We start from the raw sequence: 26,042 nt of genomic DNA on the forward strand, positions 1-26,042 counted from the left end.
ACTAGTCATTCTGACACCCATGCCCTAGGAAGCGAGGCCACACTTCATAAGAATCTCCACTTCGTTTTCTTCATCCCTGTTACATCCAGGAGAGAATGGGATCCAGAAGAGCATGCAGTGGGGTGAGCTGGGACTTTAGACAGATTTGGACACTGACATCCAAGTAACCTGACCCCTGGTACCTAGGAATGCACCAACCAGAGTAGACTCATAAAACATCTCTGTAAAGCATATTCAACATCTCTGTAAAGCATATTCAACATCTCTCTAAAGGCTTAGATATGCTTCTCCATAGTTCAGCTGAGAAACAGTATAGCGTTATTTGAAAGTGGACATAGATTAGTTCTAACTGTATATTGCAAAGTCTAGGGCAAACACTAGAATTTTTTAAGGGATATAATTGATAAACTCAGAGATGAGAGAAAACAGAATCATATAAAGTGCTCAGTTAAAACCAGAGGAGGAGCTGGGCATAGTGGCATGTGCCTGTAGTGCCAACTACCGAGGAGACAGAGGCAGGAAGATTGCTTGAGGCTAGGAGTTTGAGGCCAGCCTGGGCAACACAGCAAGACCCTGTTTCTTAAAAAAAAAAAAAAAAAAAAAAAAAAAGACCAAAAAGGGGGAAGATTAAAAAAAAAAGGGACAAGTGCCACAAACACAAAATTGTTGTAAACATGGTAGATATTAATCCGCTGATATCAATAATCACTTTATTTATTTATTTAGAGATGAAGTGTTGCTCTGTCACTCAGGCTGGAGTGCAGTGGTGCATCTTAGCTCATTGCAACCTCTGCCTCCCAGGTTCAAGCAATTCTCGTGCCTCAGCCTCCCGAGTAGCTGGGACTACAGGTGCACACCACCACGCTGGTTTATTTTTTATATTTTTAGTAGAGATGGGGTTTCGCCATGTTGGCCAAGCTGGTCTTGAACTCCTGGCCTCAAGTGATCCACTCACCTCGGCCTCCCAAAGTGCTGAGATTACAGATGTGAACCACTGCGCCTGGCCAATAATTACTTCAAATATGAATGGTCTAAACATATCAATTAAAAGGCAGAGTATGTTAGACAGGATCAAAAAACAAGACCCAACTATGTGACAAGAAACCTACATTAAATACAGAGACACAGGCCAGGTGCAATGGCTCATACCTGTAATTCCCGTACTTTGGGAGGCTGAGGTGGGAAGATCACTTGAGGTCAGGAGTTCGAGACCAGCCTGGCCAACATGGTGAAACCCTGTCTCTACTAAAAATACATAAATTAGCTGGGCATGGTGGCACGCACCTGTAATCCCAGCTACTCGGGAGGCTGAGGCAGGAAATCACTTGATCCCAGCAGGTGGAGGCCGCACAGAGCAAAGACTCCATCTAAAAAGAAATGCATATATATGTATATACACACACACACACACACATATATACACACACACATATATATATATAGATACAGATGGATTAGAAGTAAAGGGAGGGAGAAAGATATACCATGATAACACTAATCAAAAGAAAGCAAGAATAGGTATCTTAATTTCAGACAAAGAAGAATTCAGAGCAAAGAACATCTCTTTAACAGGGATAAGGGAGGGCATTGCATCATGATAAAAGGGTCAATTCTTCAGAAAAACATAATAGTCCTTAACATGTATGTACCTAACAGCAGAGCATCAAAATACATGAGGCATAAAAATGACAAAACTGAAGACAAACAGACAAATCAGCGATTATAGTTGTAGACTTCAACACTCATCTACCAGTAATTGACAGATCCAGCAGGCAGAAAATCAGTAACGATACAGTTGAAAGGAACAGCATATAAATCACCTGGATTTAATTGACATTTATAGAATACTTTGTCCAACAATAGCAGAATACACATGCTTCTCAAGCTCATGTGGAATATCCACCAAGACAGACCACATTCTGGGACATAAAACACATCTGAACAAATTTAAAGGAACAGAAGTCATGCAGAGTATGCTGTAACACCACATTGGAATTAAACCAAAAATCAATAACAGAAAGATTACTGGAAAATCCCAACATATTTAGAGATTAAACAATACACTTCTAAATAATATATGAGTAGTCAAAGAAGAAGTCTTAAGAAAATTTTAAAAATATTTTGGACTAAATGAAAATGAAAATTCAACTTATCAAAATTTGTGGGATGCAGCAAAAGCAGTACTTAGAGGAGAATGAATAACATTAAATGCATATATTAGAAAAGAAGAAAGATCTAAAAGCAACAACCTAAGCTCCCATTTTAAGAAACAAGAGAAGGAATTGCAAAATAATTGTAAAGCAAGAAGAAAAAAGGGATAATACCAAATAGAGCAGAAATCAGTGAAATTAGAAATAGGAAACAATAGAGAAAATCAATGAAACTGAAGCTATCTCTTAAAAAGATTAATAAAATTGATGAATCTCTAGCCAGGCTAACTAAGGGAAAAAGGGAGAAGACATACATTAATATCAGAAATGAAAGGTGATCATTATTGATTCCATGGACATTAAAAGGATAATAAAGGAATATTATGAGCAACTCTATGCCTACAAACTTGATAACTTAGGTGAAATGGACTAATTTATTGAAAGACACAAACTACTAAAACTCACACAGGAGAAATAAATAATTTGAACAGGCCTATTACTATTAAAGAAGTAATAGATAATAATAATAATTAACAACTTACCAAAAAAAAAAAAAAGAGCAACAGGCCTTCATGATTTCACTGGTGAATTCTACCAAACATTTAAGGAAGAAAGGATATCAATTGTCTACAATCTCTTCCAGAAAATAGAAGCAGAAGGAATACTTTCTAACTAATCCCATGAAGTCAGCATTATCCCAATACAAAATCAGATAAAGACATGACAAGAAGAAAAACTACAGACCAGTGTCCCTTATGAATATATATGCAAAAATCCTCAACAAAATGCTAGCAGATCAAATTCAACAATGTATAAAAATAATTATACACCATGACCCAAAAGGATTTATCCCAGGTATTTAAGGCTGGTTTAGTATTCAAAAGTCAATTAAGATAATTCATCACATCAATAGACCAAAGAAGAAAAATCACACAATAATGTCAATAGATGCAGAAAAAGCATTTGACAAAATCCAACACCTATTTGTAATAAAAACTTGCAGTAAACTAGGAATAGAGGGAAATTTCCTCAACTTGATTTTTAAAAAACCTACAAAAAACCTATAGCTAACATCATACTTAATGATGAGAAACGGAAAACTTTCCTACCAAGATCAGGAACAAAGCAAAGAGATCCCCTTTCACCAGCCCTTTTCAATATCGTACTGGAAATTCTAGCTAATGCAATAAGACAAGAAAAGTAAATAAATGTATATAGTTTGGGAAAGAATAAATAAAACTATCTTTGTTCACAGATGATATAACTGTCTATGCAGAAAATCCCAAAGAATTTACCAAACAACTCCCATAACTAATAAGTGACTATAACAAGGTCTCAGGAAGTAAAAAGTCTTAGGATACAAAAGACAGTTGCTCTTCTATATACCAGCTATTGGAATTTGAAATTTAAGACATGATACACTAGCACCAAAAATTTTAGACATAAATCTAACAAAATGTATACAGGATCTACATGACAAAAACTATAAAAGTAATGAAAGAAATCAAAGATCTAAGTAAATGAAAAAATATTTCAGCCGGGCATGGTGGCTCACGCCTGTAATCCCAGCACTTTGGGAGGCCGAGGCGGGTGGACCACGAGGTCAGGAGATCAAGACCATCCTGGCTAACACAATGAAACCCCGTCTCTACTAAAAAAATACAAAAAAAAATTAGCCGGGCATGGTGGTGGGCGCCTGTAGTCCCAGCTACTCAGGAGCCTGAGGCAGGAGAATGGCGTGAACCCGGGAGGCAGAGCTTGCAGTGAGCTGAGATGGCGCCACTGCACTTCAGCCTGGGTGACAGAGCGAGACTCCGTCTCAAAAAAAAAAAAAAAAATTTCATGTTCATGCATAGGAAAATTCAACATTGTTGTCAGTTCTCCCCAGCTTGATCTATAGATGCAATATAATCCCAATAAAAATCTTAGCAAGTTATTTTTTTGGATGCTGACATATTGATTCTAAAGTGTATATAGTAAGGCAAAATACCCAAAATAGCCAACATAACACTGAAAAAGTACAAAGTTGAAGAACTGACACTACTCAACTTCAAGACTTACTGTAAAGCTACTACGATCAAGTGTGATATTGTCAAAAGAACAGACAAATTGATCAGTGGAACAGAATAAATAGCCCAAAAGTGGACCCACACAAATATAATCAGCTGATCTTTGACAAAGACACAAAGGCAATTTAACGGAAGAAGAATAATATTTTCAGCAAATGGTGATGGAATAACTGGACATTCATATGTTTTTAAAAAAATGAATCCAGGCCAGGTGTAATGGCTCATGCCTATAATCCCAGCACTTTGGGAGGCCAAGGCAGGAGGATTGTTTGAGCCCAGGAGTTCAAGACCAGCCTGGGCAACATAGAGATTTTGAGACTACTAAAAATTAAAAGGAAAATAGCTGGGTGTGGTGATGCATGCCTGTGATCTCAGCTATTCTGGAGGCTGAGGTGGGAGGATTGCTTGAGCACAGGAGGTCAAAGCTGCAGTGAACTATGATCATGCCACTACACTCCAGTCTGGATGACAGAGTAAGACTCTGTCTCAAAAAAAAAAAAAAAAAAAAAAAAAATTCAGACATAGTCCTTACACCTTTCAAAAAATCATCTCAGAGTGGATCTTAAACCTAAATGTATAATGCAAAACTACAAAACTTCTAGAAGATAACATATGAGAAAATCTAGGTGACCTTAGGTCTGGTGATGAGTTTTAAGATACAACCCTAAAAGCACAGTTGATGAAAGAAAAAAATGATAAACTGGACTCTGTTAAAATTGAAAACTTCTGCTCTGTGAAAGACATTTAAGAGAATGAAAACCCACAGACCAGGAGAAAATTTTTGCAAAAGGTATATATCTGATAAAAGACTTGCATCTGAAAATACCAAAAGAACTTTTAAAACTCAATAAGGAAACAACCCAATTTAAAAATGGACAAAAGATATGAGCAAACACCTCGTCAAAGAAGATATACAGATGGCAAATAAGCATATAAAAAGATTCTAAATGTCATATGTAATTCGGGAATTTAAAATTAAAACAATGAGATCCACTAACACCTATTAGAATGGCTATTTTTTAAAAAACTGACAATACCAAATGCTGATGAGGATGCAAAGCAATAGGAAATGCTCTTCCATTGCTGGTGGGAATGCAAACGGTATAACCACTTTGGAAGATGGTATGGCAGTTTCTTACAAAGCTGAACATAGTCTTGTCGTCCGAACCAGCGATCATGTTCCTAGGTATTTACCCAATTGAGTTGAAAATTATGTTCACATAGAAGCCTACATATGAATGTTTAGAGCTGCTCTATTCATTATCACCAAAACTGGAGGCCACCAAGATGTCCTTCAATAGGAGAATGGATGAACAAACTACAGTACATTCATCGGTGGAATATTGATCAGAGATAGAAAGAAATGAGGTCATCAGCAAAGCCTGAGTCCTTTCCTCTCACTCTCCTCCCTGGACAGCATGAGCTTCACCACTCGTTCCACCTTCTCCTCCAACTACTGATCCCTGGGCTCTGTCCAGCCACCCAGCTACGGTGCCTGGCTGGTCAGCAGCGTGGCCAGTGTCTATGCAGGTGTTGGGGGCTCTGGTTCCCGGATCTCTGTGTCCTGCTCCACCAGCTTCCAGGGTGGCATGGGGTCTGGGAGCCTGGCCATGGGGATGGCTGGGGGTCTGGCAGGAATGGGAGGCATCCAGAATGAGAAGGAGATCATGCGAAGCCTGAACGACCACCTGGCCTCCTACCTGGACAATGAGGAGCCTGGAGACTGAGAACAGGAAGCTGGAGAGCAAAATCTGGGAGCACCTGGAGAAGAAGGGACCCCAGGTCAGAGACTGGAGCCATTACTTCAAGACCATTGAAGACATGAGCGCTCAGATCTTTGCAAATACTGTGGACAATGCCCACGTTGTTGTGCAGATCGACAATGCCTGTCTTGCTGCTGGTGACTTTAGAGTCAACTATGAGATAGAGCTGGCCATGCGCTAGTCTGTAAAGAGCAACATCCGTGGGCTCCACAAGGTCATTGATGACACCAGTGTCACTTGGCTGCAGCTGGAGACAGAGATCGAGGCTCTCAAGGAGGAGCTGCTCTTCATGAAGAAGAACCATGAAGAGGAAGTAAAAGGCCTACAAGCCCAGATTACCAGCTCTGGGTTGACCATGGAGGTAGATGCCCCCAAATCTTAGGACGTTGACAAGATCATGGCAGACACCTGGGCCCAATATGACTAGCTGGCTCAGAAGAGCTGAGAGGAGCCGGACAAGTACTGGTCTCAGCAGATGGAGGAGAGCACCACAGTGGTCACCATGCAGTCTGCCAAGGTTGGAGCTGCTGAGATGATGCTCATGAAACTGAGATGTACAGTCCAGTCCTTGGAGACTGACCTGGTCTCCATGAGAAATCTGAAGGCCAGCTTGCAAAATAGCCTGAGGGAGGTGGAGGCCCACTACACCCTGCAGATGGAGCAGCTCAATGGGATCCTGCTGCACCTGGAGTCAGAGCTGGCACAGACCCAGGCAGAAGGACAGTGCCAGGCCCAGGAGTACAAGGCCCTGCTGAACATCAAGCTCAAGCTGGAGGCTGAGATGACCACCTACCACTGCCTGCTGGAAGATGGTGAGGACTTCAATCTTGGTGATGCCCTGGACAGCAGCTCCGTGCAAATCATCCAAAAGACCACTACCCACTGGATATTGGATGGCAAAGTGGTGTCTGAGAATAATGACACCAAAGTTCTGAGACATTAAACCAGCAGAAGCACGGTACCCTTTGGGGAGCAGGAGGCCAGTAAAAAGTTCAGAGGTTAAAAAAAAAAAAAGAAATGAACTATCAAACCTTGAAAACACATGGAGGAAGCTTAAATGTATATTGCTAGTTGAAAGAGCCAATATGAAAAGGCTTCATAATATATGATTCCTGTAAGAGTTAAAGAAAGGAAAGAAAAACGAAAAGTGGCTCAACAGTCAAAGACAGGTTTATTTTGGAGAATAAACCTGAGAGGGGCTTCTGGCCAATTTGGGTCAGAAGCGCTCTCTCTTACAGACTAAGACTATTTATTTTAGGGTAAGAGAACTTACCACAAGCTTGGAATGTTTCTATGTGGGGAAGAAGTTTATGGTGGTGTTGGAATGTCTCTGGTCAGAGAGGCAGTTATCCTGGGGCTAACATCTCTCTGGCCAGAGGGGAGGTTATCTCAGGGCTGGCATGTCTCTGGTCAGGGAGGGGTTTTGAATGTTTCTAGTTGGAGATGTTATTTGTGGTTTATGGTCATGCTCACCTTAGCCATTAGGCTGATGCCCTTTGCATTTACGTGGTTTTTGATCAAGATGAACTTTAGAATGGCAGTGCTTGTCCAACAAGATGGCAATGCTCCTGCTCTGTCAATTCCAACTCTGTGATATTTTGGAAAAGGCAAAATTGTAGAGATACTAAGTAAAAAGGGGGTTGGAGCCAGGCACAGTGGCTCACGCCTATAATACTGGCACTTTGGGAGGCCAAGGCGGGTGGATCACAAGGTCAGGAGTTCGACACCAGCCTGGCTAACATGGCGAAACCCTGTTTCTACTAAAGATACAAAAAATTAGCCAGGCATGGTGGTGCGTGCCTGTAATCCCAGCTACTTGGGAGGCTGAGGCAGGAGAATCGCTTGAACCTGGGAAGGGGAGGTTGCAGTGAGCCAAGATTGTGCCATTGCATTCCAGCCTGGGCGACAGGGCAAGACTCCATCTCAAAAAAGAAAAGGGGGTTGGAGGGAGGAAGGGGTGGGATGAAGAGGTGAAACACAGGATATTTAGAGTAGTGAAGCTATTCTATGTGATATATAATGGTAGATTCATGTCCTTATGCATTTGTCAAAACCCATAGAAGTATCTATACAATAGAAGAGTAAACTTTAATGTAAACTATATAGTTAATAATAATGTATCAGTATTGGCTCATTAATTATAACAAATGCACCACACTAATGCAAGATGTTAATAATAGAGAAAACTGTAGGGGTAGAGGTAGGGTTAGGGTCGAGGTAGGTACATTGAACTCTGTGTACTATCTGCTCAATAATTCTGTAAATCTTAAACTGTTCTAAAAATCTATTAATTATTTTAAAAATTGTTGACTTAAGGCAACACTGATGTTAAACTGATGGCAATGTCCTATCTGAGAGGTGAGGGAATTCCAGCTGCCTCTGTGTGCTTTGCCCATTACCCTGGGTTTCAATAGTAATCAGGCTTATTAGTGGGATTCTGAATTAGGGCTCTTGGTAACTTTAGTTCTTAGAAATTTTAGTTTACAAAGCCAGCTTTGTGAAACCCTCAATAACTCACTTTTCTGATAAGTAGACTATGTAGTCCTTGATTGTTAGTAAAAATGGCTCTCAGTAGAAATGCATATGACTTTCCCATAACAATCAAAGAGGGCACTTGGCATTTTGAACTACATCAGTAACCCACTGAGGGACTTTCCCCTTAACCACGTGTCATAAGCCATATCCAGTAATCACTGTTCCGGACAAGCAAGAACGGGGGAATGGGAGTTCTGCTGATTCTAACAGAATTCTAATTATAGCACTGAGGGTATTCCCTCCAGCAACTGTTGATTTGGTTCATTAATGGAACTCTGTCAAACCCAAGCCTCAGGGCAATGACACCATCCTGGCACTCTATGTCTTCCATTTTGCTTCTGCAACCCAATCTCTTTGTAACTGATGGATATTATGGAAAAATGCCAATTTTCAGTAACCCTGCCTCCCCTGTCTTTTGTGCCGTGTTCACAGAATGCCCTCCTATCCACATTGGGCTTCCAGTACCCAGTTACCCTCAAAGAAAAACTGACCAGAAGGGACATCTTTCAGGCCTGCAAAAAGTCCACTGGGGCCTGCGGCCAGACCAGCCACAGCAGGAACTGACTGGCCCCGGGAGTGGGGCAAGCAGCCAGGACAGCAGCATGGATCTTATCAGCAGGACTCGTGAGTTCCTTGAGGGGTACATTCTGGGGAGCCATCCTGCTGGTGTGTCCAGATGGGACCCAGCAGGGCAGGGGGGATTTTCTGGAGAATGTGGGTAACACTCCACATGGCTCAGCCTAGCCTCTCTGGCCCCCTCTGCTCTGCTTCCATTGTTGGCCAACCTTCCTGCTCATTGACACTTTTGGTCAGACTGAAGCCCTCTGTCTTTCTCTGGGGACTTTGAGACCTCCACTCTGATCCATTCTATGTTAATTTCATGGTTTAATTCTCAGAATTATTTCCCTCATTTCCAAATTCCAAGGACCATACGGTCGTTGCCCTAAGAACCAATAATGGACATGCTTGTTTTGTATGAGGGATTGTGCTCAGTAAATTGAAGTTCTTGTTACATTAGCTCCACCCTCTCTCCTCACTGGAGCTGAAAGGCCTGGTACAGAATTGTGTAGTCACCCTGCACTGTAGCTTGCAAGACACCTAGAAAGCTTTCTTCCAGGACAACAAAGCCCACAGGCCTTCCTCTGCTCCTTCAGAAAATAGTTCTGGGCTAAATAAAAATCAGTCTTTTGCTCTTTCCTATGGAAAGAAAATGATCAATCTTAAGAGGAGTAAAAAGGACTGGAATCCTTAGAGCACAAATGTGACATTTTATTTTCTAGACTTTACTGATGTTTCTGGGGATGTGATTTCACTCTCAACATATCCCAAACCTGCCTAATAAACAGTATTAATTTGGTTTCTGCTATATATAGCTCACTGTCTTGAGCGTGGAAAAGTTGGTTTATTATACCATCTATACCTTCCAAGGAGTGTCAGAGGCAGTGACTGCATCTTAGTATCCTGGCAGGAGACCTGATGCACCTGCTCTCACAGGCCATGGGAGCTACCCCCAACCCAGCAGAGCCCTCTACAACCCCCATCACTGGCATTAGGTTGACCAGGGCCTGTGGCTTTTACAGAGTAAATGTGCCTTTGCAGGAGATGGGGTAATGGTAAATCCTTTGGAGGAGTCCAGTGTAAGAGATGGGCTGTAGTTAAAATACAACACACACACACACAACACATGCACATGCATACATAGACACACACCACACACACACACAAAACACTTGCACATGCACACACACACACAAAACACTTGCACATGCACACACACACACACACACACAGTCCTGCTCAGGAGTGGGAACATCAGAGACCAAGAGGAAAGCAAGCCTGCTGGGAAGACCTCTTGCCCCCGTGTTGGTTCTGGATGCTTCACACATGCTGACATGGTCTCTGAGATGTTCCCCTGTCACCCCACCACCTCTCCTACATTCAGGATTGAGGTCGTCCTTGGAAGGTGGAGTCTGCTGGGTCCCTCCTGAGCCAGAGAAGAAGAAAGCAGTTTAGATTTGGTGCCCTCTGCTCAAAGAGTTTAGAAGAGGTGACATAGAACATCACAGAAGTAGTTAAAGATGGTGGATTTGACATTGCTTTGGTGGTGTCTTGTTCAGTTAAGTGGACACTGATTTTAAATGCAAACCAAAGGAAAAAGAATGTAGAACCCTTTGGCGTATATATATTTTTGAGACGCAGTCTCATTTTGTTGCCCAGGCTGGAGTTAAGTGGCGCGATCTCGGCTCACTGCAACCTCTGCCTCCCAGGTTCAAGTGATTTTCGTGCCTCAGCCTCGCGAGTAGCTGGGATTACAGGCACGTACCACCACGCCCAGCTAATTTTTGTGTTTTTAGTAGAGACAGGGTTTCACCATGTTGGGCAGGCTGGTCTCGAACTCCTGACCTCAAGTGATCTACCTGTTTCAGCCTCCCAAAGTGCTGGGATTACAGGCATGAACCACCATGTCCAGCCCTTTTGGCATATTTGTACCAAATATATTGGTGCATTTCCTTCACCGTGTGCTCTTCCTATACTGTGTGTGTGTGTTACTGGCTTGTTCCCGACAGGGCTGTGGAGTAGGAAAGGGAGAATGGGAGAGCCTAGGAGGACAGGGAATTTTAGGCCATGTCTCATAAGCTGGAGTAAAGTAAAGACCCCTTTTAAAGGGAAAATAAAGTCTTGTGGACCCACGAAAATACATTTGTATATTTATAGGGCCCCAGGAAGCCACATATTCCAATTTGAGAAATAATCTAACTAATTAGGGTTTTATTCCATAAAAATATCTTCCAATTATGAATTATAACCCAAGTTTTGCTATTGCATCTAATAAAAGGAATATTTTTAAGATTATCAAAATGGAAGCAAAATTTAAAAGTTCAAGTAAAACCTTTCTACCCCTGAGAATACATTGGAGACCCCAGTTCCAGACACTCTGGTTTAAGGAAGCCACAAAGCCTGGTAACAAAGTCACCAACCACAGTGATTTTTCTGCAGCCCATGGGCATTGAGTTGGTTTCTGCTGTTCTTCATGGAGTGGAAGTCTCAACCCTCAGTCTTTCACTTCTAAGCAAAATGGGCATTATATGTGTGATACAGATATAAACCTTGCTCTTGCCACATCTCAGGGATAGTGCCACTGCCCTGCGGAAGTGAAAATAAAACAGCGCCAGAATCATTTTACCTGCCTCATCTGGATAATTGTCTGAATCTCCCACTTCTCTTTGCTGTAGGACACCTCACCACATATGTTTTTCCTCTCTGAGTGTCCTGTCTGTTCTGTAAATCCATCCAGACACCTAGGCAGGGGGCCCAGCTGGTCTGGCTGCATAGCCCAGCAGGAACTCCCACTTCAGAGGACAGGGGCATCCTGCAGAGTATGAGGGGCCTGGGCCAGCCAGGGTGGCTAGATGTGTCTGGGCCTGAGGGTCAGGCACGCTATGCAGATGGAGGATTGAGCAGAGACCTCTTCAGTTCCTGCCTTACAGAATAATGGTAAAGATCCAATAAGACAGTATATGTGAAGGGGCTTGGTACCTGTGAAAGCCCCCTGAGAATGATAGTTCAATATCATTTTTAACTAAATATATAATATTAATAATCATAACTATAAAGTTGAAACAAAGGCCAGATAGCTGACTTTTATTCCTTCCACAGAGACCCATGAGGGTGCCTTTAATATATACTGCAAGGTTCCTAACCTCCAGGACAGTTTTGAAATACACAGTCCAGCTGCCTGACATGTTAGGTGTGAATGGGTCTTGGGTGTCTGTACTTTTCTATTAAGTTCCAGTGTACCTGGTTAAAAGATACACTACCTGAAGAAATTTGATGCTTCCTTGAACCACATTTGACTTACAGAACCCTGTGAAGTCCCTGCTTTAACTCTAGTTGAGGCCCAAGTAACTGCTGGTCCTCATTCCCACAGCAGGTCAGGGGTAGAAAAGAGGCCAGCCCAGGCATCCTTGTCCTTCTTGTACTGGCTCCGTGCCCTACATGGAAAGCAGCCCCCTTGCTTCAAAGTTGCCCTCTGGATCATGTCAGAGCCCTTTGGAGAAAATATCTTGCACCTGGAGATGACAGACCCACAGATAAGCATAAATTGGTGGGAGGTGCGTTGATGGAGGTCTGCACAGGAAACTATAGGAGGAGAAACAGGAGCACATAGGCCTAGGTGGTGAGTGGTGGCAGAGGGGGCAGCACAGGCTTCCTGGAGCAGGTGACACCTGTCATGAGTCTTTATAGGTAAAAATTAGCTAGAAAAGGCAGCTGGGAGAATTAAGGAAAAGGAAATTCATACATTTCTCTTTTCTAGCTTTATTGAAGTATAATTGACAAAATTATGTATGTTTAAGGTATAAAACATGATTTGATATACATACACATTGTGAGATGATTACCACAATCAAATTGGTTAACACCTTCATCACCAGTCATAGTTACCTTTTCGCGTGTGTATGGTAAGAACACTTAAGATCTCTCTAAGCAAATTTCAAGTATGCAATACGATATTAACTATAGTCACCATGCAGTACATTAGATCCCTGGAAAACTTTCATCTTTGACCAACATCTCCCCATCTTCCACATCCAACCCCTGGTAAACACTGTTCTGCCCTCTGTTTCTATGAGTTCAGCTTTTTCAGATTCCACATATAAATAGAACATGCAATAGTTCTGGCTTATTTCACGTAGCATCATGCCCTCCACATTCTTCCATATTGAAACAAATGGCAGAATTTCCTTCTTTTTTATGGCTGAATAATATTCCATTGTATATATTTATATATGCCACATTTTCTTTATCCCTTCATGTGTCAGTGGACATGCAGGTTGTTTCTGTTTTGGCTATTGTGAATAATGCTGCAGTGAACATGGGCACGTGGATATCTTTTCAAGATACTGATTTGGCTTCCTTTGGATGTATACCCAGAGATGGGGTTGTTGGATCATATACTAGTTCTACTTTTTATGTTTTGAGGAACTTCCATGTTATTTTCCATAATGGCTGTACCAATTTACATTGCCACCAACAGTGCACAAGTGTTCCCTTTTCTCCACATTCTTGCCCATACTAGTTATCTTTTGCTTTTTGTAGCCATTCTAACAGGTATGAGGTGACATCTCACTATGGTTTTGGTTTTAATTTGCATTTCTCTGATGATTAGTGATGGTAAGCACTTTTTCATGTACCTATTGGCCATTTCTATGTTGTATTAGTCCGTTCTCATGCTGCTAACAAAGACATAACCAAGACTGGATAATTTATAAAGAAAAAGAGGCTTAATGGACTCACAGTTCCACATGGTTGGGGAAGGCTCACAATCATGGCAGAAGGTGAAGGAGGAGCAAAGGCATGTCTTACATGGTGGCACGCAAGAGAGAATGTGCAGGGGAATTGCTCTTTATAAAACCATCAGGTCTCATGAAATTTATTTATTTATTGAGATGGAGTTTCACTCTTATTGCTCAGGATGGAGTGCAATGGCGCAATCTCAGCTCACTGCAACCTCCGCCTCCCGGGTTCAAGCAATTCTCCTGCCTCAGCCTCCCAAGTATCTGGGATTACATGCATGCGCCACCATGCCCAGCTAATTTTTGTGTTTTTAGTAGAGATGGGGTTTCTCCATGCTGGTCAGGCTGGTCTTGAACTCCCAATCTCAGGTGATCTGCCTTCCTCGGCCTCCCAAAGTGCTGGGATTATAGGCGTAAGCCACTGTGCCTGGCGAGATTTATTCACTGTCATGAGAACATGGGAAAAACCCGCCCTCATGATTAAATTACCTCCCACCAGGTCCCTCCCATGACACATGGGGATTATGGGAGCTACAATTCAAGATGAGATTTGGGTGGCGACACAGCCAAACCATATCATATGTCTTCTTTAGAAAAACATCTATTCAGATCCTTGGCCTTTTTTTAAGGGTCTCACTGTGTTGCCCAGGCTGGACTTGAACTCCTGGGATCAAGCTATCCTCTTGCCTCAGCCTCCTGAGGCACTGGGACAACAGGCACATGCCACTGTACCTGGCTTCCTTTGCCTATTTAAAAATAGGATTTTTTTCTTTTTGCTATTGAGTTGTATGAGTTCCTTATATATTTTGGGTATTAAGCCCTTATCAGATATATGGCTTGCAAATTGTATCTCCTGTTCTATGGGTTGCCTTTTCATTTTGTCGATTGTTTCCTTTGCCATGCAGAAGCCTTTTCATATGATATTGTTGCACTAGTTTATTTTTGCTTTTGTTACCTGTGCTTTTGGTGCCATATCCAAAAGAAATCACTGCCAAGACCAATGTAAAATAACTTTTCTCCTGTTTTCCTTTAGCACTTTTATGTTTTGGGGTCTTACATTTAAGCCTTTAATCCATTTCAAGTTAATTTTTTGTCAGTGGTATTAGATGGGGTCCAATATTATTCTTCTGCATGTGGATATCCAGTCTTCTCAACACCATTTATTGAAGAGACTAATCTTTTCACTTTGTGTATTCTTACCACCCTTGTCAGATACTAGTTGACCATGTATGTGTGCATGTTTCTGTGCTTTCTATTATATTCCCTTGGTCCATGTGCCTGTGTTTATGCCAGTACCATACCGTTTAGATTACTATAGCTTTGTAATATAGTTTGAAATCTGGAATTACATCTTCTCAATTAATCCTCACACCAACAGTAAAAGGGAGATATTATTATCCCCATCTTCAGATTGGGAAACTAAGATTCAAAGAGATGTAGCATAATGCAGATATTAATCAGTGAACGTGGGAAATAAAAACAGATCTATTGACTCCAAAGACTGTGCTTGCCCTTTCACTACATTGCTTTCCTTTATAAGATGTCATTTGTCAGTCATCATATTGGACCCAGGCTGATAATGATGTCCTTTCAAGTAGCCAAACTGCCTCATGTTGAAAGGAATAGATAGGTAGGAAATAATAGGCCATAGCAGTTGGTTTATTTATTTTCTCTCTCCCTCCTTACCACACCTTCCCCCAATGTGAATATATTAATAATTTAGGAAGTCAATACTTAGTAGCCAATCAATTTTGACTGAAGCAGAACTCATATGATTAATAGAATCATCAAGCTGTGGTGAAAGTCAGTAGGAGCCAGGGTTTCTACCCTGGGGGGAAAAAATGTGTTTTCTGGCCGTGAAAACCCCTTGAGAGGCCATTAGGAGAAAGAGGATTAGAAGCAGCTTTAGAAATGTGGTTGCACTTCCACTTTTCTAGGCTGCTAATAAGAACTGGAGCCAAGATTTAAGAGAAACAAGGTCAGTCAAGCCCAACCGGGGTGTGTAGACCCTGGAGTCTCAGTATTCTCATCTGGAGAGTGAAAGATTGTTGCAGGATGACCAGTTGTCTCAGTCTGCCCAGGACTGAGACTTGTCCCAGGATGAGGGAGGGAGGACTTTCAGTGCTAAAACCAGGTCGGTCCTAAGCAAACTGCATGGTTGTTCATGCCAAATTGCTATGAGTTGTTAAATGAGAGATAAATAGATATTAGATACCTCACATGATGCATGGTGCATGGTAGGCACTTAACATATAGTTGGTTCACTTTATATACATTAACCCAATTTAAGAGCACCACGCCCAAATCTTTTTCCTCTACAAGTGGGCATTTGTTTGATTTGGCTGCCCTCATTGGTACTGAGAAGCTTATGAGATCCTTCTGATGGAAGGAGTGTGAAAAGTATTCAAGCCTTCATCTATTTGCCAGGTATTGAGCAACGCTAGGGTCACCAAAAGATCAAAATTACCCTAAGATGAGAAGTAAAGGAGAGAAAGGCTTTCTATTAAGACACTGGAACCTCACAAGTTTCCAAAGCCTTAGGACCAAAGACATGTTTCATGTTGTCTTTCTTTTCTGATAAAGAAGGAGCAAGGGTTAGGATAGAAAATGTCTCTAAAACATCTCCTGCACTAAGGAGTCCCTGAGGCAGGCCACGTTTCAAACATAGGAGCAAAGACAATTGGCTTTTTTTTTTTTTTTTGAGACAGAGTCTTGCTCCGTTACCCAAGCTGGAGTGCAGTGGCACAATCTCAGCTCACTACAACCTCTGCTCTGGGTTCAAGTAATTCTCCTGCCACAGCCTCCCGAGTAGCTGGGATTACAGGCATGTGCCACCACACCTAGCTATTTTTTTTTTTTTTTTTTTTGTATTTTTGGTAGAGACGGGTTTCACCATGTTGGCCAGGCTTGTTTCAAACTCCTGGCCTCAAGTGACTCAAGTGATCCACCTGCCTCAGCCTCCCAAAGTGCTAGGATTACAGACGTGAGCCACAGTGCCTGGCTGACAATTGGCTTTCTTTTAAGGTTTGAAACTTTAAAATGGGGGTGGCTTCCTCACCTTTGTCTATTTAATTTGGATCTTGAAGGGAGTGGTGAAGAGGGGAGAAGTGAGAAAAGAGAAAAGGAGGAAGAAAAAGGAGAAAGGATAAAGATCATTCTAGACTTTTTATGCTCCCCCCAACCCTGGGGCTGGGGAAGGAAGGCAAATTAAAATTACCTGAAGGAAGTCTGTTTCTATACCACTCTCTTCTTGCCCTTTAACACCTTAAAACCAAGATCTCCCCGAATTTTCAACATATACAGCATTCCCTCCCTAGCCAAGAGGGCTGTTCTCCTAAAAAACAAAAACAAAAACAAAATTCAAGCAAAAAACCCTACCAGGAGAGAATCTTGAGTTAGTGACCTTAAGACCTTAAGGGGAAATGGGTTGAGAGCCTGAATTTGCAAGTGAACCAATGAAAATCCTAATATAAAGTTTTTATAACCTTATTCCATATGGTTAACTAAAATAGACTCCAGCCTCCTCGCCACATTCTAGAGTTGGCCCACACCTTTGCTTAAATGTCTGTGAATTTCCAAAGGCTTCTAGTCTCAGTGTTGCCCTGGCTCCAAGTCCCTGCTTGGTGGACTCAGTCTCACTGTGCTTCACCTTTGGCATCTGTTCTCTGCTTTCACCTCCAGGAAAGCCCAGGTATGGAGTTCTGCCCTGCTGTGATTTCCTCAAAATTGGTCATTTAAGGCATATAGGTGAGCAGCAGGCTTTGTTGAAGGTTCAGAACCATGGAGGGGGTTTACTTTGCAGAGATACTCAATTTTTTCTTTTGTTGTTTTGTTTTTTGTTTTTGAGAAGGAGTCTCCCTCTATTGCCCAGGCTGGAGTGCAGTGGTATGATCTCTGCTCAGTGCAACCTCTGCCTCCCAGATTCAAGCAATTTTCTTGCCTCTACCTCCCGAGTAGCCGAGACTACAGGCAACCGCCACCACGCCCGGCTAATTTTTGTATTTTTATTAGAGGCGGGGTTTCACCATGTTGGCCAGGCTGGTCTTGAACTCCTGACCTCAAATGATCCACCCACTTCGGCCTCCCAAAGTGCTGGAATTATAGGCATGAGCCACTGCACCTGGCCGAGATACTCAATTTTTAAAATGAGATATTAGATATCCCTGTTCTTAAAAATCCTGTGGCCACTGAAGATTTCCCCTTGGCCACCTTCCTCTGTAGTTTCACCTTCCTACCATATTTTTGGCAACTCCCACCCCCCCATCACTGCCCTCCTGAGTCTCCTCATATCTCCTTGCTTCTCAGTTTCTGAGCCCCCTCTCCTCAGCGCCCCCTCTCCAACACACACGCACTCACTCCACTCACTTTACCTGTCATATGATTTACCTCGGTCTCTCCCACCTTAGCTCAGAGCCCATTTTCACCCAACTGGACTCATAATGTGTTGAACTAAACACAAAGACTAAACACATAATGTGTTGAACTAAACACAAAGACTAAACACATAATGTGTTGAACTAAACACAACTAAACACAAAGACATCTCTCAGTCTAGCCCTTATGCAGCATAAAAGAACTGAAAGAGGGCCAGGCATGGTGGCTCACACCTGTAATCCCAGCACTTCAGGAGGCTGAGGCAGGCGGATCACTTGAGGCCAGGAGTTTGAGACCAGTCTGGCCAACATGGCGAACACAGTTTCTGCTAAAAATATAAAAATTAGCTGGGCGTGGTGGCAGATGCCTGTAATCCCAGGTACTCAGGAAGCTGAGGCACAAGAATCGCTTGAACACTGGAGGCGGGGGTTGTAGTGAGCTGAGATTGCGTCACTGCACCCCAGACTGGGTGACAGAGCGAGACTGTGTCTCAAAAAAGAAAAAAAGATCCAAAAAACTGAGAGGCCTTTAAATTTTCTTCTCTCCTTTCTCCCTCCCCACTGGCCTCTGTCAGATGAAAGAAGTGGGATCAAGATTCAACTTCCTACTGATATAATTAGGCTCCATACCCCTCTTGGCTTGGAAGGAAAAAGCAGAGCAACTGTTTAGTTTGGTTTTAAATGACAGCTTCTTCATTATACTGCATTTATATCTACCAAAACAGAACAATAAGGACAACATGCAAACTGAAGACTCTTGGTGACATTTGTAAATCTTAAATCATGAGTAATAATTGCCTTTTATCCTTTTGGCTTTCCAGAAACATCTGACTCTCCTTCCCTTGTGCGCCAATGAGATGGATGTCGTTGTTCTCTTTTTGCTGTTGGGTCTTATAAATGCTCGGGGCCTTTCTGATTTCACACTGAGGTTGTTGCCCTTCTCAGGCCTGGTAGGTTCAGAGTAGTGTAGGGGACTCAGATGGGAAAGACGGAGGGATCTCTTACCTGAATTTCTCAGCTAGCCTTGACTGAGTCTCCCCTGACCCCCAACATACTTAGACCTTCTCCAGCCTTGGCTCCATCCACAAGCACTTTTGGGGGGTTGGCCATGCACATGCCAGGCTCTGCCAGCCCCTCTGACCCAGCTGAGCTTCCTCCCTTATCCAAGGTCACAGAGTGTTTCCTTTACCTCTCTTTCTTTCTTTAGGCCTGCCCTGCCCTTTTTTACTCCCCGCTCTTTTACTTTTCACATGACTAGGCTTAATCTAACTATTCTTATGACAGTGACTCAACTTCTTTTATAACCTTTACACTTATGGTTTTCAAGAAGGTACTCAGAAAAAAATCTCCACACTCTAGAATTTCATACAAAGGGGACTCATGATTAAGAAGGTAATTTTATCACAATGCCAGAAACCTATTTGAACTGGCTTGGGGAAGGAGAGAGATAAGGGGTGTGGGGAGAGATTGTTTATATTACAAGAGCAAAGAAGTTTCTCACAGTCCCAAAGCAAAACGAAGAGCCGGGCTCAAGTGGGTGAGCGCAATGCCTTCTCAGCCCCCTCTCTGGGTGTACACAGCCCTTTCCCACAGCTTCGCCTCTAGGCTGCTTCCTCTCTTTGCAGCCCAGCCCTTTCTGCCTCTTCCATTTACCAGCTCTGTCTCCCAGAAACCATCAGGAAAAGCCCAGCTAACTCAGAGACCCAATTCAAAATTCACAGGCTTGGGATGGGTGTCCAATGAACCATTCCTGCTCCAATTCATTGTGGCCAGGAGCATGGGTCACATGTCACACAAACACTGCTGCCCAGGGTCATCCTTATGGGTGGGGGGGACATGGGCTGGGCAGACATCCCAAAGCCACCCACCCCAGGAAGGATTCCCGTGAACACAGCAAGTCAGCAGATTCTCTCCTCTTCCTTTCTCAGAGGGCACACTTGGAGTTTGTATACAGCCTTCTAGAAAAAGAGCGTTATTGCCCATGAAACTAGGACTCAGGGCCTCCAAGACCTACTTCACACACTTGGCAAGAATAGTTTTGGCTCCTTTGGGTTCTCTCTCCCACTCCCCAGTAGTCAGTGGCCTGGAGTCACCCGAATCCCCCAATCCCTGCCCCCTCTGCTTCACCCTCAGCTCCATTTCCTTGTTCTTGGCTCCTCTCTTGCTGAGGCCAGCCTCAGCAAATACACTCCCGAGTGTCAGGCAGTCAAATCCATTCACCCAGCAAATATGCATTGAGTACACATGCTGTGTGAACCCATGTCAGGGGCCAACAGTGCGATGTGAACAAGATAGGCCCTGACCTTACAAAGCTGACCGTGTAGCCACCCATCAGGGAGCCGATGAGAGAGAGAATATCTGAAAAGACTTGCCTAGAGCTGAGGACCCCAGGATCGTGTCCTGATGTTGACTTCCAGATGGCCATAATGGCTCCCAGATCTTTACTAAGAGTTGAAGTCCATACTGCTTGCTAGTTTGCAGGCCACTAGATCATTTTGTGCTAAGTCAGTCCCCACCCAGTAAAAGCATGATTCTTTGTGTGGCTTTAGTGTGCCTCCTGAAGCAGTCCCCACGGAGGTTATGTTTCTCCCAGCAACTGCTGTTAGAATTCATTCCTGTAGTTGGGCTGGCACTTTGTGACTCTTGCTGTTAGCTATAGAACAGAGGGGCTATTACCTGTGGCATTTCTCATTATGTGGATTAACTTCTGACGTGCTGCACACATGTGGGATCCGCATGTGTGGATCCTGTGTAGAGAAACCCTGACCCAGTGGCCCAGCATGTGGTGAGCTAAACCTTCTGTGGGCAGAAGGGAGGGGCAGAGATAGCGTAGGGGCCTGGGATGGAGGGCCAGAGGTAGCATGGGAGGAGCATGGAGTCTAGAAGCTGAGAAGGATTGGGCCCTTGGAATGTTTAGAGGGAACAGGCTGGTGACTGGTAGTAACAGAGGAAGCATCTCACCTGCTGGCGTCAACAATAATAGCAATATCACCTATTGAGCGACTGGTGTACACAAGTGCTGTGCCAGCCAGTCACATTACATGTATTATCTCATTGAATCCTCGCCACAGTCCAGTGAGGGGGGCGTAATTATTACCACTTCATAGATGCGGAAACTAAGGCTCAGTGGGAACTTGATGCCTTGCCAGTATCCTACTGCTAGTAATAGCAGAGTCCGGAGTTGAGCCCAGGTCTGGGCTCTTAAAACACCACATGAATAAAGAGGATCTTTTTGGGATCCTTGACCATCTTTTTTTGGATATTGAGGCCACCCACAGGGCCTGACTTGGTGTGGCCTGCTGTGGCCCCTCAGAAGGAGCTGGGTCAACCTCAGCCACAGTGCAGTGGAAGCTGCAGAGCCTGGGACCCTCAGGCAGGGCCTGGTGTCCTCTGCTTCTGTTTTCTCAGCTTTAAAATGGGCATACTTATGGCCAGGTGTGATGGCTCACACCTGTAATCCCAACACTATGGGATGCTGAGGCGGGAGGATTGTCTGACCACAGGAGTTCGAAACCAGCCTTGCAAAACATAGCGAGACCCTGTCTCTAAAAATAAAAAAAAAAAAATGGGCATACTTGATCCTCGAGCCTCAGGTCTGAAAATGTCACCAGTGGAGCCAGCCTCAATGGGGCTGTGTAGGGGGAGGATGTCAGATGTCTGCTCTCCCCCAGGCTCTGCTAACCTGTATTGGGGCCTAGGGGGCCTATGGGGTAAACTGGGTCTTGGTTTTCTCATCCGTGAAATGAAGGGTTTGGACTTGACCATCACTAAGCTCCCTCCCAGCTCTAAGACTTAGTGAATTCAGGGTTTGTAACTCCCTGGAGCAGCCACCACTCAGTGACCTCTAATCAACCTTGGCACATTCTAAGTACTCAGTAAGCACTTGTTAAACCAAACCCAGGAGATTAGGAGTTTCTCAGAGAGCAAAATAATTCCCCAGTGGAGTTTACCTCACACTCTGAAGTGACCAGCTTCCACTGTCCGTGGGCTCTCAGAAAACACCTGCCGAGTGGTGACACTTGGCACTTTGCCTGAGAGGTGGAGGAACAGGAAGAGTATCAGGAGTTTGGATTTAAAGTTGGGGAGGAAAGAAACCAGCTACATAGCACATTATCGAAGCACTGCTTGGTCAGTGTGAGACCCCACAGCAAACACTCCCCTCCAGCAACCCCACTCCACCCTTGGGGCTGTGCGGTGGAGAGGAAGGGCCCTGCTAGGTTTCTCTCTAGCCAGCTCATCTGCCACCAAGGCTCCTAAGGAGGCCCCGGGGAATCTCACAGCAAATCCTACCCCTGCCTTTATAAAGGGGCCTGCAGAGAGGAGCCTGGGCTCTCCTAGAGACCCCAGGCACATGGGAAGCACTCATGGGGAAGCGGGTAAAGGGGCAGTTTTGCCAGTCCTCTCACAGGTCCTCAGCTGCCACCACCCCTGCTGCTGTGGAGACCCGACTTCCTGCTTGAGGTTCTGCTGCAGCCACTGAGCTTTTCTTTCTCCAGTGCACCTGAGATTTCTCTCTCACTTTCTCACTTCTCTCTCTCTCTTGCTCACTTCTCTCTCACTCACTTCTCTGTCTCTCTCTCTGTCTCTCTCTCTCTCTCAGATCTTTAATTAACTCAGTGTGGCTTTTCTCTCTCAAACAGTTTTGCATAATCTTTCTCACACTTAACACTTACCACATCTATATTCTCTCTACATATAGCCTCTCTCTCCACCTCCCCAGTCCTTCACACATTCCTTTTCTCTCTCTCTTTTTCTCTCCCCAAACCCCCCTTCTTCTCTCCCCACACCTCCCCTGGTGCTTAACTGGAAACAAAAGTGAGTTTGTTGTGTGAAGAAGAGGACCTGTGGAAGTAGCAGCCAGGGAGGCAGCAGCGGAAGCAGGCTGGGGCCAGAGGCAGCATCAACAGCCAGGGACCCCAGCGCTCAGCTGTTCCAGGGAGCAGGTAATGCCCCAGGCAGGACTGGTTTGCATCCTGCTCTCTGCCTGTCTCCTCTCTCCAGGTCCCTTCCATTTATTTGCCTTCTTGTCTGGCCTTGAAGGGGAAAGGGGATTCCAGACTTATGGAATGGCAGGCACAGGGGCCCAAGGAGTGGCATGCCCTCCTCTTCAGGGATGTGGTCTGCTGTGGCTGGGGTCGGGGTGGCTGGGTGAGAGACATGCTAGAACCTAGAAGGGCAGGTTAGGGCTAGATTATGAGGGATGGTTTGAGCCATGTCACTGACCCCTAGGCTTTAGGCAATAGAGCGACATTGAAAGTTTTTCAACTGGTGAATAACATAATCAAATCTACATTTTATTTTATTTTATATTTTATTTTCTTTTTCATGCCATCCTCCAAGGTACGTCAAATCTACATTTTAAAAGAGTAATTATTGATTTCTGATCCCAGGGAGAATTGGTGTGGCCCCTCAGAATCAAACAGTCACAGTTTTCTCAATTTGAAGAAAAAATAAGGTTATTTTCTCAATTGTTGGTTTTTTGTCTATAAAATTTCTTTAAACTTTAAACATTTGGTGTCTGCTAGCAAGTGCCAGCAATCAATAAGACAATGGAAAGGATGTAAGTTAAAAGTAATAGGCTGGGTCCAGTGGCTCATACCTTTAATCCTGGCACTTTAGGAGGCTGAAGCAGGTGGATTTCTTGAGCTCAGGAGTTCGAGACCAGCCTGGGCAACATGATGAAACCTCGTCTCTACAGAAAATACAAAAATTAGCCAGGCATGGTGACATGAGCTAGTACTCCCAGCTACTCTGGAGGCTGAAGTGGGAGGATCACTTGAACCCAGGTGGTGGAGGTTGCAGTGAGCCAAGATTGTGCCACTGCACTCCAGCCTAAGCAAAAGAGTGAGACTCTGTCTCAAAAAAAAAAGTAATAGAAAAATTCAGAAATTTAAAATTCATTTAAATACATGAGTCCATTGAGTTCTGTAGATAATAGTGTGTTCTGCTAGTAAAATGATTTCTAACTCATACGTATAGTGTTTTATAGTGCTATTCAAAGAGAACCATGACTCCCAGGAGCCCATTGTGTGAACATGTTTGAAATGTTTTAAAAGCACACTCTACTGCTACATAGGGAATGGGATTAAATGGGACAACCAGAGGCAATGGCAACAGTAGGTGGCTATTGCAGTGATAGGAGCAGATGATGAGAGCCAGAGCCAAGATGGTGGCAATGGGTGGGGAAAAAAGGAGAGAGCCAAAAAATGTTTATGAAGCAAATGAAAGACGTTAGTGTCCAGTTGGACATGGATTGTGAAAAAGAAGGAGCTTCAGGAATGAGTCCAGCATTGTCTAGATGGGTAGGTGGCTAGAGGTGCTATGAATCAAAACAGAGGAGAGCAGTGCTGGGTTGATGGAAGAAGGGATGCAGAGCTGTTTTGAATATGTTGAGGGTGACTTGAGAAGTCTGCCGAGCTCCCAGAAGGAGCAGTCCAATTGTCGGTTGGAATGTTCAATACACATGGGTGTCTTGCCTGGACACAAGGGCGACCTCATTTATAAAATGACACCACAAATAACATGAGCTAGCCCAGAAGGAGTGTGGAGAGAGAAGAGAGAACAAGATGAAGCAGAATCCTGGGGAAGATCAAGATTTAAGTGTTAGCCAGGCAAGAGGAACTAGGGAAAGATATTGAGAGAGAATCTTCAAAGAGGGAAAATATCAAGAAACTGCCATGTTATAAGAGCCGTAAGTCATATTTCAGTTCAGAGGGGCAATCATCACCTCTGAAGTTCCAGAGAGATAAGCCAGACCATAGCTTCTCAATGCTGTTGGTTTGATTGATTTTACTAGCTTATTGGTTTGACAATTAAAATAACAAGAGGGATCTGAGGGCAGGGGTTGTGAATTTAGGTGCATGGCAATAAATGAGATTAATGGGACACCAGTAAGAAGTAGTGGGGACTGTGGCAAACTAAAAAGCATATGTTTACCTAAGAAGGCACCATCATCAACTCTCATGGATTGTTGCCAAGCAGGAACGTGGGCACAGTGATCAGAACATCTGACTTTTCAAGAAAAGTCAGAGATCTGGATTTCTATATGAAGTCTTACAATTCTTTATCTTAGCAATACTTTCAAAAAATTTCATACTCTGCGAGGCCTGAATTAAACACACCTTTGAACTGTCAGTTTGAAACCTCTGCCTTTGTCAATGTCCTTAGCGTGGTGGGGGCTGAGCCAGTGGCAGCAGGCCGGGAACTAATTGGACAAGGAGGAGATGGAGACCATGAGCACAGACCACTACTTTAGGAAGTATGGGTAAAAGAAAGAAGAAGGCAGGGTCAGGGAGGGTGTCTTGGGTAGGAAGAGCTGTTTCTAGGTTGAGAGAAAGAGGGTGGAGAGAGGGAAGTTGAAGATCCAGGTGAAGAAAGACTAGCTGATGAAATAAGCATCTGAAAGAGTTGAGGGGGATGGAAGAAAGGATGTTGATGGATTTCGTGCCTGGAGGCCTTTATTCTCTTGACGAAGTGGGGTAGGAGTTGAATCAAGAAGCTTGAAGGGAGGAGCAAAGGTTAGGGACAGCCTCGAAGGACACAGGAAGGGCGCTGACAAGGATGCTTGGAAGGTTGCTGCACTTGAGACTTGCTGAGGGGAAACCCTTACAGTGGGGCTCATGGGCCTGGGTGTAGGTGTTGGTGGTGAGGGGCTAAGCAGCTGTTACCTTCCAAGCCCTGTGTCAGGCATTTCATTCTCTTACCTGTTGTATTCCTCCCAGCAGTCCTGCTCACTCAACTGAGTTCACTTGTGAATAAGCGGCAGCCCCGAGACTCACACCCTTGTCTAGCTGGATTGGGATTCTATTTGATTCCACCACACTACCACTCCGTGCTGCCATCCCCACCCCAGCCACCT

The 26,042-nt window shown here is 43.8% G+C and overlaps 1 protein-coding gene and 1 pseudogene across 5 annotated transcripts in view; both read left to right on the plus strand.

Annotated features, from left to right (window-relative positions):
* The window catches only part of SLC4A5 (solute carrier family 4 member 5), a 145,923-nt gene that overhangs the window by 47,374 nt on the left and 72,507 nt on the right, over positions 1-26,042 (plus strand). For all 5 annotated transcript variants that reach the window (XM_054548027.2, XM_054548028.1, XM_063713590.1 and 2 more), the window contains one exon: positions 8,950-9,141. In XM_054548027.2, the coding sequence (XP_054404002.1) occupies positions 8,950-9,141 (192 nt within the window). The remainder of the gene's footprint in view (positions 1-8,949; positions 9,142-26,042) is intronic.
* LOC100436902 (keratin, type I cytoskeletal 18-like) lies at positions 5,473-6,982 on the plus strand (annotated as a pseudogene).

The sequence above is a fragment of the Pongo abelii genome, chromosome 12, assembly GCF_028885655.2.
Source record: "Pongo abelii isolate AG06213 chromosome 12, NHGRI_mPonAbe1-v2.0_pri, whole genome shotgun sequence".
NCBI classification, from domain to species: domain Eukaryota; kingdom Metazoa; phylum Chordata; class Mammalia; order Primates; family Hominidae; genus Pongo; species Pongo abelii.